This window comes from Halichoerus grypus, chromosome 7 (assembly GCF_964656455.1).
Source record: "Halichoerus grypus chromosome 7, mHalGry1.hap1.1, whole genome shotgun sequence".
In the NCBI taxonomy this organism is placed as follows: domain Eukaryota; kingdom Metazoa; phylum Chordata; class Mammalia; order Carnivora; family Phocidae; genus Halichoerus; species Halichoerus grypus.
In genome coordinates, this window is record NC_135718.1 from 33,459,333 (window position 1) to 33,474,590 (window position 15,258).

At 48.0% G+C, this 15,258-nt stretch overlaps 1 protein-coding gene across 3 annotated transcripts in view; it reads left to right on the top strand.

Moving 5' to 3' along the window:
• The window catches only part of MYOF (myoferlin), a 158,085-nt gene that overhangs the window by 126,391 nt on the left and 16,436 nt on the right, over window positions 1–15,258 (top strand). Inside the window, exons 38-45 of one of the 3 annotated variants that reach the window (XR_013449672.1) lie at window positions 650–726; window positions 4,770–4,781; window positions 6,115–6,213; window positions 7,707–7,832; window positions 9,463–9,618; window positions 10,055–10,146; window positions 13,892–13,979; window positions 14,618–14,766. Coding sequence is in view for 2 of the 3 variants with exons in the window: in XM_078077354.1 (XP_077933480.1) it covers window positions 650–726; window positions 4,770–4,781; window positions 6,115–6,213; window positions 7,707–7,832; window positions 9,463–9,618; window positions 10,055–10,146; window positions 13,892–14,062; window positions 14,618–14,766 (882 nt within the window). In the remaining variant the exon portion in view is untranslated. Of the gene's footprint in view, window positions 1–649; window positions 727–4,769; window positions 4,782–6,114; window positions 6,214–7,706; window positions 7,833–9,462; window positions 9,619–10,054; window positions 10,147–13,891; window positions 14,063–14,617; window positions 14,767–15,258 lie in introns of all 3 variants that reach the window. The other 2 variants (XM_078077354.1, XM_078077355.1) reach the window with 2 other exon arrangements.

Below are 15,258 nucleotides of genomic sequence, written 5' to 3' on the forward strand. Positions count from 1 at the left end.
ATAAAGTAAACTGGAGAGAAGAAAACATTAAGAAAATCACAAGGAAGAGAAAATACATTTACAGTACTATACTGTATTGAAAAAAATCCACATATAAGTGGACCCACACAGTGTTCAAACCCGTGTTGTTCAGGGGTCAGCCTTCTGGGAATGGCCTAAAACCGGGGTGATGCCTCTTCCCTGTGCACACACTATGGGAACCGGGGCTGAATGAGCCACTGCAACTTCAGACCTGAAATGGGCAACTATTCGCCCTGCTTTGCTTTTCTGTGTCTTGGGAACAGATTCCAAGAAACTGAGGCTCCTTTAGATGTAGGTTCCCCTCCCCCCACATCCTCTAAAGACATGTATTCACACAATCGACACCATTCTCTTTTGAGCCCTTCCTATGTACAGGCACTGGGCTAATTGTCCAACACAAGAGAAAAGTGGGCCATATCGTTCCTTAAAGGTGTCTAAACCTACATTACATTTTGGGAAAAGTGATGAGTTACTGGGTCACCTTCTCCATTCGGGTGTGGTCCTCTCAGGAAGTCCCACCCATGAGGACACTCTGCCTTCCACTGTGACTGCTGAACTGGACTTGGACTAGAATGTTCACTCCTGAATTTCTTTAAGCATCTTAGGCGAGAAATTGTTTGTCTTGCAGCTTCCCTTCTGTCGACCCCGCCCTGCCGGGATGTCATTATCGAAATAGAGGACACCAAACCGTTACTGGCTTCGAAGGTAGGTTTCAGAACTGATCATTGGATAATGTCAGTTTTGTTTTCCAGGTGGCCTAGGCCTTGGGCAAATTCAGTCAGACAACCATTCAATGCAATTGAAATAATAATAACCAATCCAGTTGATTGAGGTAGAATAAGGAATCCGAACCTTAAACTCATCAGTAGGTAAGATGACGTTATGCAGACTAGTGTTCTCTACCCTGGGTCACCCAGGATACTTAAGATAGGGCCAGGACCTACCCTCCAAGAGGAAGAGGGCCTAGTAGACATCAGTATATTTAAAAAATCTCTCCATGTGATTCTAACATGCAGGTCTCAGAACTATTGGTGTGGACAGTCTGAATGATACCATGTGCTAGAAAGAGAAATTTCAGGAGACAGTTTATAGCATAGAACATTCAGAAGAGGGATGCATGTAGCACAGAGTTTTTTTCCCTACATGAAGGAGAAGTGTCACGGATTTTTACTGACCCAATTTGTCCGGGTATGGGGTATCTTAGATTTTTATACTCACTGTGGTTTTGAAGTGAAGAAATTGGTGGAAATGCTCACTCAGGACCCTGTTTTAGAACCATTCCAACCAATTCTACAAGAAGGAAAGGGAAAGAAAATGTAAAAAGGTCTCAGTCCAGAAAAAAGAAAACATCAAATATCTCCCTGTTTGTGTTGGCATTTAGGATGGACTTTCACAGCATGTTTTAATGTGCAAACTGGCCAAAAAATGCACATGATTGCACTTTAATATGTTATGTCCATAAACAGTACCTTTTAAAAAATTCACTTCCTTCCCACTTCATTAAGCTCACTAACAACTGGACCACATTAAATGTGATCTCCCCCGCCAGCACCGTGTAGCAGTGGATCTGGTTCTATTCCCCAGGAATCGTCCACAGTCACAAATGACAATACCAAATTTGTAAAGCGACCACGTTCACTTTGTAAACGACCTCACATATTCCCAACAAAACAGTAGTTGCCTAGGGAGAAATTAAGGATTGTATACATAAGACCTTTTATATACATTTTCACAACCACTCTGGAAAAAAGCGGTTTTAGATCCTGTTCTATAATCTGTCTCCGGTTTTCCTACTTCCCATTGTCAAACAATTCTTATTCATGCCTGCTGTGTACTTAGTAGCCCTACGTGGGGGGATCAAGAAGAATAAGGCCAATCTATGCCGATATTCTCACTCATTTCTTTTTTTTTAAGATTTTATTTATTTATTTGACAGAGAGAGACACAGCGAGAGAAGGAACACAAGCAGGGGGAGTGGGAGAGGGAGAAGCAGGCTTCCCGCCGAGCAGGGAGCAAGATGCGGGGCTCGATCCCAGGACCCTGGGATCATGACCTGAGCCGAAGGCAGACGCTTAACGACTGAGCCACCCAGGCGCCCCAATTCTCACTCATTTCTTAATGATAGTTAACAGATGGCTGGGTTACTGTAGCAACACATTGTGCAAGTTTCTTTTACATCCTGGAAACTGAGTTGCAGTCTACCAGGATTGGGGGTGGGAGTATTAGGTAGTATTAGGTAGTATTAGGTAGGTAGTATTAGGAACCACCATCGTTCAGGCAGGTGTCCCCCTTTATCTGCGGTTTCGCTTTCCGTGGCTTCAGTGAGCCGCGGTCAGTGACAGGTCCAGCAGTCCAGAAGCCGATGACCCTCCTTCTGACGAATGGTCAGAAGGTCAGTAGTAGCCTGATGCTACGTCACAGCGCCCACGTCACCCACCTCACGTCACCTCACCGCGCAGGCATTTTATCATCTCACATCATGACAAGAAGGGTGAGTTCAGCACAAGAAGACATTTTGAGAGAGACCCCACATCCACATAACTCACTATGGTATATTGTCATACGTGTTCTGTTTTATTATTAGTTATTATGGATCTCTTACTGTGCCTAATTTATAAATTAAACTTGACCATAGGAATGTGTGTCCAGGACAAAACATAGTATATCTAGGGTTCGGTACTACCCGGGTTTTCAGGCATCTGCTAAAGGTCTTGGAACTTGTGCCCTGCAGCTAAGGGCGGGGGGGGACGACAATACTGTAAATGACTTTAATCGGCTTGCTCTGCTAACACTTCGCTGAGGTACTCCGTGTTGGTAAGAAAGGCTGGTTGAAATCGCCCCTAAAAAACTGATTCCACCTGTTTGTCAGGAAAGACAGTACACACATGGATGCAGAGTCAAATGAACCCAGGTGAGCTTTGGAAGAGCCGATAACAAGCTTGCTGCTGGGCATGCATTACATGTACATGTGATGTATGTTTACATCTGCTACCACGGACCCAGTCTGGGCAAATGGAGAGGGTGGGTCAGAATTCACTGTGCTGTTGATGCGAGCTGGAGGCTAGGGCTTTGGGTGACAGTCTCGTGCTCACGGAAACGCACACCGTTACCCTGGGAGAACTATGGGAGTTCTTAAATTGGGCTCAGCACTACCGCAAGAGAGGTGAGAAATAAGTACTTGGGGCAAGCTGATAAGTGTTTGCTGGGCAGCATGGACGTTCCTATGTGGCCTTTTCAACAGTTACCTTCCAATTCCAGTGCTTAAGCAGTATGTCAACAGCAGTCAGCAAAATGGCTTCTCCAAGGACAGTGCATGTATGTATGTATGAGAAGGAAATGCATGAAGCTGCTTGGGCATTGTGGGGACCTCGGGCTAAAGACTGGAATTCTCCTTTCAGATTCCTTCTAATACTAGATTTTGGAGTGAAAGGCGATCTTTAAACAAATATGATTGTTCTAAGTATAAAGGAGACTCTTACCATGGAGATACCATAAAGCAAGTTACTCCCGTTAACTTTTCTGCGTGAACTAATGAGCGGACGGGTGTGAATAAATTCTCCCGTGGTAATCCTAACGTTTAAAATCAGGCATTTGTTTTGAGTTGCGCTTTTAAACTCATGACCTATTCTTTTCTTTGAAATAACTTTCAATAGCTGAAAATAGATGTGAATAAACAGACTTTTAAAATCTTTTTTTAAAAATTCAGGAACCATTCGTGGAACGTGAGTGCGCTTTTGGCATAAAATGCCTCTCTCCAAAATCTCAATCTGGCTATGATTTAACCTCTAATCTTGCTTCGGGATGAATCTACTATAAGGAATTGTTACATCTGCGTGTCTCTCTGCCTCTCTTGGCGGTTCTGTGTGCTGGATAAACGTCAGTCAGAGAACAGTGAGGACGCTTACAGAGGAAGCCCGTGGCCACCGCATACAGCAGCTCTAGGGAGTGCCTGTGATGAGCCGTTCACCCCTCACACGAGACAGCAACTTGGGGTTAGGATTTCAGAAAGGGGGTCTAGGTAGCATCCCTCAGACTGCCCCTGAGAGTGAACTTGGGTGATGTGCCCCCGGCAGCACCAAGGGAAGACCCTAGCTCCCCATCCTCCCTTCTCGTGGGTGTGCCCTGAGACCGGGGGGGGGTCCTCCATGCAGAAGCTCAAATGGAAGCATTTGACCATGAGAAATTTGACTTCTTAGAGCAATTTTGATGGACGCATCTGTATTTGGTGCTATAACAGAGGCATGGGGAGAAAGCAAGGAAAGGTACCTACCGGATGAAATTGCAGCCATGCTAGCCACAAATATCCCATGACAGGAGTTTTTGAAGGGATAAGAATCAGGCCAAGTTGAGGAATACTTTAGGAGCTAAATGAAATGAAAAGTCTGGGGCAGGCGGATGAGCAGCTGTACTTCCAAGCACCCCCTGCTCCCCCGCCCGGCTTGTGACCACTGTGCCGGCAGCGAGATTCTCTCTCGAAAACATGGGATGTGCGTGGCTACCTCCAACCTTCTCCTTTTAATACTGTTTGTAACTCATTTGCACATTTTCAGAGAAAAAACCGATAAGGTGTGTTTAATTATGAGATCATCTTGAATATTCTAAATAATCCATCAAAAATGTTGATAATATAAAGCATGCATGAAAACTAATTTCTCCCTCTTTCTCTTCAAACCTAATGCTCATGGACTCTCCATATCCATGTGACCTTCTGTGGTTTGCCCTCTTCCTGTGCATAATGTGATAAACAGCTGACAGAAAAGGTAACTATTATACGTGCTTTGCTAGATTGCAGATTCCTTTTAGATTTTCTACGTATAGCGGACATGTAAAGAAACTTGTTTTAAATCCAAGGTTGGGTTACTGACTATAAAGGGGAAATAATTGTGTGTTTGTGTACATATATATGGTACACAGATGAGAAGTAGCTTTTCTTGAGTGTGCAGTGAGTGGGTCTGATGATGCTCTATTCTTGTCAAAAATCTGAGTGGAATTTATAGCAGCCTTTTATAAACTACAGGCTTCTGCAATTCAAAAATGTTTGATGAGTGACTCTGATATGTGGTCTCCTCTGTGCAACTGAGAACCACGCATCTAAACCAGAGGTTCCGCACACTGGCTGCACGTTGGAATTGCCTGGGGAACTTATGAAAGCATATTGGACGCCCAGGACTCACCCAAGGATGGGCTGGGAGCTACTGATCTAAAGGACCCGGAATGCCTCCCTACTTTTATTTCACATTTTATCATTTTTTAATATATTTTTTAAGATTTATTTATTTATCTGAGAGAGAGAGAGCATGAGCAGGGGGAGGGGCAGTAAGAGAGGGAGACAAGCAGACTCCCCGCTGACTGGGGAGCCGGATGCAGGGCTCCATCCCAGGACCCCAAGACCATGACCTGAGCCGAAACCAAGAGTTGGGACGCTTAACCAACTGAGCCACCCAGGCACCCCACATTTTATCATTTTTAAAGCTCTTTCTCCTAATGATCTTATCTGAAACAACTCTCTGGAGTAGATGGAGATAGGTAGTGTTGTTATCCCACTCAGTGGATCAAGAAATTGAGGCTCAGAGAGATCGGGCAACTTGCCCAAGCCAATACAACTTATAACAGGAGGGTATGGCTTATAGGAAAGGATGGGACTTGAATTAGAACCAGGTTTTCCACCGCTCAGCTTAGCTTTGTTTTATAATGGAGTGCTGGCTAAAACAGTTAAAGAAATGAGATAGTAGAAAGCATATATGGGAGTTTTATCTGTATATATAAATATCAAGTGAACAGGATAAAAAAGTAAAACCAGACTAATGATCAGGTTGTGTCTATAGAATGGAAGCAATCATCTAGGATAGCGGTGGGCGTTTGAGCCAGACACATTTCACCGGCCGCCAACGATGGTCCTTTCCCCTGCAGCTTCCGGGTGAAAGAATGGTGAATGCTGAATCCATTGTACATGTCAACAAAGTCCTATCCTGTCCCCTCGTTCAGGTTCAGAAGTACCTATTTCTCTTACCCATGACATGTGGGTTTTCCTGCATTGATTAGAAACCCATGTCAACACTAAAGATTATTCCATTTTGATGTGTCTTTTATTAGGAGGAAGAAATCATTGACTGGTGGAGTAAATTTTATGCTTCCACAGGGGAACATGAAAAATGTGGACAATATGTTCAGAAAGGCTATTCCAAACTCAAGGTACCTGGGCCTGTACTGCTGTGGGTGAGGGGTCAGCATCCACTAAAACTGACCAAAAGGCCCAATGGAGGGACTGATGGGGAAGGGCCAGTCCTCTTGCGGGGGGCTTCGCCTTTGCCAAGATGCCAGGAGCCCGAGGACAGCTGTTGATTTATGGTTATGTGACTGCCACTTGGGGGCTTGGGGGCATCTGATAGAGGGTTGGGAATTGACATCACACTGATTAGGCCAACAATTATCCAGTTCGACCCAGGGAATCCTAAAAGTCATGCTCTTGCAGAACAGCATGCAACGCCAACATGCCTTATTCTGTCTTCCAAACGGGCATCTGTTTCACTAGCTGAAAAGTTGATTCTGTTACATGGATGTAACATTCCATCAGAACCGTGGGTGCATGTGTCCAGGAAGAAGGCGAACTGTTGAGCTAGAGAGATCTGGCTACCTCTGATCTCCTGGGTTAATGTTTTGAGTTTCCAATTCTTCATTCCGGTTTTTAGTCTGTAATTAATGTGCTTAAGTAGAAGCAAATGCTAACGTTTTCAGAACATTGCATGGGAGAAAAAAAATCTTTAAAATGAGAAATATCTAGCCATTAAAATGATTTTCCCCATCAAAGTAGAAAAACCCCACATATTTCCATGTTATCATCATAACATCTCAGTGAAGCTTAAGAAACACCAGCATGCAAAGAACCACTAATTTAGAAAAAGGATCAAACTGGTGGAGTAGATCAGTCCCAAATCCACCCTCCCTCCCACCTTCCTTCCCTCCTTCTCATTCTTGTTCCTCCTCTTCTTCTGGTTTTTTATGGAGGTATAATTTACATACAATAAACGACTCCATTCCATGGGCTGTGGTGATGGTACACATCTATGTGAACCACCTCCCAGAACAAGGCAGAGAACATTTCCATCACCACAGAGAACTCCTGTGCACCCGTTCCCAGCCAGTTATCCACTGCCTCCCATCCTGCCCGGAGGCAGCTGATCTGGTTTCGTCACCGTGGGCTGCTTTGGCCTGTTTTTATACTCTAGAAATGGGCTCATACTGTATGGATTTGGTGTGTGTGTTTGGCTTTTCTAGCCCAACACTGTCATTTTGAGATCCATCCCGCTGTCCTGTGTATCAGTCGCTTGTCCCTTCTTACCTGAGCGGTGGCTCACTGCATGGCTGTTCTGCTGTGTGGGTGTCCCTTCTCCTGACGAGGAAGCTGCTGCAGACCTCCTCGTACCGTGTGGACGTGTTTCCGTTTTTCCTGGATAAATACTTAGGAATGCAGTCTCTGCATCATAGAATAGCTGGATATTTAACTCAAGAAGAAACTGCCAGATGTTTTCCCCAAGTGCTTGTAGCCTTCCACACTCCTGCCAGTGATGGGAGGGTTCCAGCGGCCCCATCCACATGCCCAGGCCCACTTGGTATTGCCGGGCTTTTTGATTTTAGACTCCTCCTGTGTTCTAATGGGAAATTAAGAATCTGTGGATGGTTTTCAGATATACGACTGTGAACTAGAGGATGTAACAGAATTTGAGGGTCTGACAGACTTCTCGGATACTTTCAAGCTGTATCGAGGCAAATCAGATGAAAATGAAGACCCTTCTGTGGTAGGAGAGTTTAAGGTGAGTAAAAGGTGGGGTTTTGTGCTGTTTCAAATCCACCTTTAATTTCTTTATAGACCTAGGATAAAGGATGACCAGCCCCTGGGGCAGGGACACGTCCGCTGCCATCTGAAGGACGCTAGAAGCTGATGACAAGGAAAAGGGCCACTGGGGTCAGGGGTAGAACCTTCCAAGTTATTCTCTGCACCTTTTTTTCGCCCTGCCCAAGCCATCCAAGCCTGGGCCCTGCAGATTCAGCCTCTCCAAGCCCCATCCCACCGCCTCCTCGCAGGCCTTCCTCGGGCGCTTCCCGACTGATGGTCCTCGCCACCTTTCTGTCCCACTCCAGTCCATTCCCCACGCCGCCCAGTGTGATCGTGGCTCTGGTCTACCGAAAGATGCTGGGTTTCCACGGCTCAAGTCTCAACTCCTTCCTCAGGCAGAGCTGGCCTTTCCCGAGCCACTCGGCGCCCTGGCCGCCCTGTCCTGCCGCTCAGGACCACTCCCCGGCCCCAGACACACCTCGTCCTCTCACGACTCGGAGCCTTGGGACAGCCTCTTCTGCCTTCCCTCCCTGTGGTCTGACCAACTCCTACTCATCCTTTTCAAGGCCGGCTCCAGTGCCCCATTCTTTGTGAAGTGTGCCCTGGGCGCTTCCGGCGGAGGACTCACCCCCACCCTGGGCTCCCGCGGCTCTGGTGCCCCAGCCACCATTAAAGCACCTTGCAGCGGGCAGGGGTCAGCTGTGGCACCTGCCCCTCCCTCCGACGGTGGGGGCGAGTCCCGGGCAGCAGTGCTCCTGCCGCTCACCCTTCCCCACAGCAGCCGGTCTGCCCCCGCCGCGCTCTCCACGGCCCCGTCCCTGCCGCGTCCCAGCAGGCGATCCAAGAAGGCCCGAGAGGCAGACCTGTCTCACATCCCAGTGCCAGACTGGGTTTCCTGAGTTCATGTTTGGGTCCCCAGTACCTGGCACAGAGGGTAGGAAGTGCTTACTACACACCGCTTTGCTCAGTGAGCGTAGCTGGAGCTAAGACCCACGGGGTCTGAATCCAACGGGACGCTTTCTCTTGTGCTGACTAAAGCTGGTTTCAGGATAAGGTTTATGGCCTGACAAGCTGGCCTGCTGGCTCTACTCATTCAGGGAACATTCCTTGCACCCCGGCGACATGCCCAGCCCTGTGTTAGGTCTTGGAGATAGAGTGATGAACAAGACATACTTCCCACCCTCAGGAAGCTCCCAGTCTCATGAAGGGGTGACGCCAGAAAAGGGATATCATCCTTTGTACATAAGTGGGTCTAAAAAATAATCACTTTTATTCCAATCTTCAAAATATGTTCGGAGTTTCACTCGTCACCCCTTCCTTTGCCACCATACTGACCAACTCTTGCCTAGATGTGTGCCTGGTCTCCCTGCTTCGCCCTGCCCCTTCTTCTCCCCTGTGATCTGTTCAACGCTTCCCTTACCATCACTTCACATTCCCCACTGGAATTACACAAAGTGTAATCGACATTGTTTCTTTCACAAAAGGCAGCCCTGGCCACCCAACCCCCCGGCCCCAGCGGCTGCCCCCGAGTGTATACTGGGAGGGCAGGAACCCTCTGCCCAGGCCACCGCGGCCCTTGTGAGGACATCTGTGTGTCTCTCCCTTAGGGCTCCTTTAGAATCTACTCCCTGTCGGATGACCCCAGCGTGCCGGCCCCTCCCAGGCAGTTTCGGGAATTACCTGACAGCGTCCCACAGGAATGCACGGTTAGGATTTACATTGTTCGAGGCTTAGAGCTCCAGCCCCAGGACAACAATGGCCTGGTAAGAGTTTGAGTGTGGGGCCTTCTCCTGTAGCAAGATAATTACAGTCATCAGCCACAATAATTGTCATGTGCTTTCTTTTGGGGCGTCTGTTATCTCACTAGGGGGAAAGATACTCTATCCAAACAATGTATTCAGGAGGATTGTCCCAACGGGGTTTTATCTAAGAGCTTGAAGGGGCTTTGGATCTTCTGGTTCATGCTTCTCATTTTACAGATGTGACCTCGAGGAGATTTGCTGGGTCCCTCCTCCCTGCCACGCCTCTTCACCCCACAGGGCTTCTCTGCAGGTGGCTGGCTGGGTGCCGTGGGCGCTCCAGCCACCAGCTTTTCGTCAGGGTGGGAGTGGGTGGGAGGCTCCCCTGAGTCTGCCCCAGAAACTGCCTTGAACTTGCACCCCATGGTGACACAGCTTGCCATCTGTTTTGTCCCCGCAGTGTGACCCTTATATAAAAATAACACTGGGCAAAAAAGTAATCGAAGATCGAGACCACTACATCCCCAACACCCTCAACCCGGTTTTCGGCAGGTAACGAACATTTCTAAATGTTTGTCTGTCATTCAGTTTTCATGGCTTCTGTGGTGAGGAAGTGACATGTGCCAAGCTCTGTTCTAGGGCCCGAAACCGTGACTACAAACTGGACAAACATTTTAGGCAGCAGAGCAGGTAGTAAGTACGTGAGCGCACACCTGCAAGTGAAAGGTGCCGTGGAGAAAATAAAGCCAAGTCATGAGATGGGCTTCTCTGAGAGAGATTTGCTCTGAGCCCGGGAGGTCGAGGGGGCAAGGGGGCCGGGGAGGGGGTGGCACAAGGCCCGGAAGTCCAATAAGTTTGTGAGTTCTAGACAAGGAGGACAGGCAGCGTGACTTCCTGTAGCAACATGTTGGTTCTCCCTCCCTGAAGCCAGCTGGGGCTCTGTCCTCTGGGACATTCTGATTCTACCATTTTGATCCAGCAAATGGATTAATGACGCTGCTAGCAAAACTGAGGAGAGGGCAGAAAGTGATGGGGTCACAATGCCCCTCTGTCTCCTTTTCCTGAAGACTCTTGAAAAAGCTGTGGTTTCTTCATAGTTGCCACTTTAGACTTGTTTCTGGGCTGTCACACTGATATCATCCAGGGGAAGGAGATCATTCTCCTGGAGAAGGCAAATCCACGGCACCTCTAAAGGGGACCCATATTTTTCAGCTATCAAGTGCTATCCACATTTAATAATAGCTAATATTTGCTGAGCTTTCATTGGGTGCACACCCTCTGCTGAGCCATTTATATGAAACATCTCAGAAACGTCACCACTCTGAGGTGCTCTCGTTCATCCCCGTGTGACAACAGAAGAAACTGAGGCATAGAGTGAACCAGTGCCACATGTGCTTGGCTGGTAAAAGGCAGAGTCAGGGTTGGAACCCGGGCCATCTGACTGCAGCAGCTGTGTGGTACCCACACTGAGGCTCTGTGGCGGCCACCATCTCATTTTCACGTTCACGTGCAGCCTGTCCGCGGGAGGTGAGGGAAACGTGGTGCCAGACTCTGTCGCCAGAGCTAGCACATGCTAGAGCCAAGACTGAGGTGGAAAGTCCCGACCAAGCCCCAGCTTTTCCAACACCCCCGGGAAGGCTTCGTATTCATGGCAAGATATAAATGTGTAGCATGAATGTTCTTTGTACAAAACACTGGTGAAAACGGTGTTATTTTCCCAGAACCTTGCCAAACAGGAGAATACTTTGTTCTTGTTTGATGTGTGGCCTGTATTTTCATTTCTGGCTTGACCATCTTGCCCATCCTCTTCTTTTCTACTCACGTTTGTTGGTTTGTGTCCTTATGCATTCTCTCCTGTGCGCGCGCACACACACCCCCCTGAAGTCTTTGTCACTCAGAGCCTCTCAGGTTCACACACGCTGTTCTCCCTCCCACATACTCACACCCTGTGACATATGCACACACAGGACCTCACGCTCACTCAGCTCCTGGGCACACTCCTGCGCGCGCACACACACACACGTGCACACACACGTGCACACACACACACAAACACCCCTCTGCTGCACACCCCAAAGCTGCATGCCGGGGCCAGGGAATGGAAGTAATCCTCTGGCACGGCAGTATGATCATTTTCCTTTTCTTCCGCTGATCCAGCCCTGAGGTCTAGACAGGAAAAGGCACGCAGGGCAGGAAGGAGGGCTCCATGTGAGGGAGACGGGGAAGCAGGGGAAAGCCAGCGTTTACGGCCGACAGGCAGCCCCATCTGAACCGCGCGTCTCAGAGGAGCCAAGCACAGGCTTAATTAAGTGGCAGGAAAAGTCTTGCTCTGAGCCACCCTGGGAGGAAGGGATGCTGTCAGGCTCTGCTCGGCCAATCCGTGCCTGGTGTGTGGGCAGAATCCCCCTCCCTGAGGAGATCCTGGCTCTGCAGCTCTTTGTCTCTGGCCTCAGTCTTACAGGGCTGACTTCCTTCTCAGCAGAGACCCTCAGGGATCCGGGGAATTCAGAAAGGAGCAACCTTTCCTATGTGCTTATCAGCATATTCTTATCCCATCATAGCAACATCCAGATCAGAGTTCAACAGAATGTATGTCTTTTTTTTTTTTTTTTAAGATTTTATTTGAGAGAGAGCGAGCAAGCACATGAGAGGGGGGAGGGTGAGAGGGAGAAGCAGACTCCCTGCTGAGCAGGGAGCCCGATGTGGGACTCGATCCCAGGTCCCCAGGATCATGACCTGAGCCGAAGGCAGTTGCTTAACCAACTGAGCCACCCAGGCGCCCAGAATGTATGTCTTCTATAGAATGTTAATTGGTGTTCCAAGAAAAAAAGTATTGTTCATCAAACCGAGACACCTGGGTTAAAAAAGAATAACTGCAGGACTTCTCTGAGCCTTTAGTTTGACCAGAGACACTCCAAAAGAAGTGGTTTTCAACCATATTTGACCAAAGAATTCTTTTTCTCAAGGGACACATATTACGTCTCCTTTGGAATCCAGTTCTAAAAATGTGATACTATGGGGCACGTGTGGATTCGGGGCTTCATGTGTAGTCATGATTCATGCGCCTTTTCTCATGTGGCTACCTGCCTCCTGCAGGCCCCTGCCTGGCTACAGCCATCTAGAGAAGCCACTGAGATTTATCCAGGAGACATCCTGGAAGCTTTCCTCCAGGGCCCCAATGGCACACATCCTTCTGCCCAAATGGATTAACATTCCTGGCTTTGGGGGCCAGAACCAGTCCACACAACTGAGTGCAAGGAGAATGGGGGAGGGATGGGAGAGGCCTCTGACAGTTTTCCTTCAACCAAATTTATTGAGCACCTACTATGGGACCCATTACCTGTGTGGATGGTACAAATATAGAACCAAACCTCGCCCATCGGGAGCTTGTGCCTTTCCTGTTTATCATCCTTTCAGAACCTACACCACGCTGCTCACCCGCCATGGGAAGTACCCTTTATCTTTATCTCAGATGTGTTTGCATTTTAATATGGATTCCAAAGAAAAGCATATGGCAGACCACAGGGCCTGGGTGGAGGCACTGAGCCTTCTTGGCCCCTTGCACATCCCACCTTGTTGGTGCATACCACTCACCATCCCCTGCCCTGTGCTCTTGTGGGGGCATCAGGGATGTTCCGTGGGGTAGTGGTCTCTGTTGAGGCAGAGGGAACGTAGCAGGGGCACAGATAGGGGGCTGTAAATCAGGGTGCTGTGTCTTAGTAATCTCCCAGCTGGGCAGAGATGCCTGGGTGCCCCAGTTAATAGGCATGTGATGATAATGTTAATAAGATTATAATGAATAACTAATATTATCATAGCTACTGGGTTTTCAGCGATGCAGTCATGCCAGATGTTTTCTAAACATTGCTCCACCTGACCCTTAGAACAACACGGGATGGTAGGTATTCCTGTCACTATTTTACAGATGAGAAAGCTGAACACAGGGAAGGGAGCTAACTGGCCGAGGGCCCCACAGCTAGTAAGCAGCAGGGTTGGGATTCAAACATAGATATTTAAAGCCGTGCTCTTCCCCTGAGCAAGCATATAACCTTGTATTGTTCTTATTACTAACATGGACTGCTTGTCAAGTGCCCCCACCCACTGCCCCCCCCCCCCAACCTGGCTGTCCCGGTCACCATGTTCTCCTCCAGCCGTCAGGACCACCACCTGGGGATTCTCTGCACAAAGCCCTGGGTTTTTTGTTTTTTTGTTTTGTTTTTTGGAGGTTTTTTTGTGGTTTTTTTTGAGAGGCCTACATAGAATCATGGATAGTCTAACCTTGCATTTGTTTATTTAGAATGTACGAACTGAGCTGCTACTTACCTCAAGAAAAAGATCTGAAAATTTCTGTCTATGATTATGACACCTTTACTCATGATGAAAAGGTGGGAGAAACAATTATTGATTTGGAAAACCGATTCCTTTCCCGGTTTGGGTCCCACTGCGGCATACCTGAGCAGTACTGTGTGTAAGTTGCTTGGGCCACAGATGTAGATAATTTGCTCCATCCGACATCAGTACGTGGGGAAGCCTTGGTTCTCTGCTTCAGTGCCTGTCTTCCCTGAGCCCCTGCTCCTTTGAGTCAGATACATATTGTTTTTAATAACAGGACTATCTTCGGGAGAATAGGGACATAGCATTGCCCCCACCCCCCACCCCTGATGAATTTTGTGATGTCCGTCTTTCCCTAAGTGCTGTTTGGCATCTTCCTACAATATCTAATGAGATACAGCTTGCAATTTCTAGTTTCTAAGCTTGCTTTTGTGATTACAGCGTGTAGGCAAACCCCTCATTCTTATGGAGGAGGAAATTGCGGGGAGGAGGGAAAGGATCCATTGGCTGAGGCCAAAGTAATTGTGGATTTTAGGTCTGAAATAGATTTCTAGACAAGAGCCAGAGGGTAGAGCACAGTCCCTGCTCCCTCGTTACGTGGGCACGTCTGTAAGTATATGAGCATATGCGTGTGAATCCAGGAAGGACCTGTGTGCCCACGGTAACTCTGGGTGTGGAATGTTCTTCACAGTTCTGGAGTAAACACCTGGCGAGATCAGCTGAGACCAACACAGTTGCTTCAAAATGTAGCCAGATACAAAGGCTTCCCACCACCCATCCTTTCTGAAGATGGAAGTAGAATCAGATATGGAGGGCGAGACTATAGTTTGGATGAATTCGGTAAGTGCATAACCAGAGACCGCAAGCTGGTTACAAAGTATAGCAACCCATCTCTATTGCTAGGTCCACTTTGGGGGCGGGGGGTGGGGGGAAACGGGCGGAGCGGTGCCCTAATTATACCACAGGAGCCTCCGCACACATGACTGTCTAACAAAAGCCCCATTATAGCAGAGTTCTGCTGTCTTGTCGCGTCAAAGTGTACACATTTTCTTGTCTGTCTTATGTTTCACTTGACCTTTTTAGGTCATAGCCATTTGCGCTTTGAACACACGGTTCTAGTAATGAACTACTTTCTATGTAATGCATAATTAGCTCATAATTTAGCTCAAAAGTGCTCAGGTGGTAGTGCAAGAATTTCTCTCCCAGGCTTAGTCCATCGTTCTTCCAGCCCTTCTCTGAGAAGGGCCAGGGATGCGGGGGGTTGATTTGAAGAATCTTCTGAATTCACATCTGGCCCACATCTGAGCTTGGGATCTTGCACTTTCTCCGGCA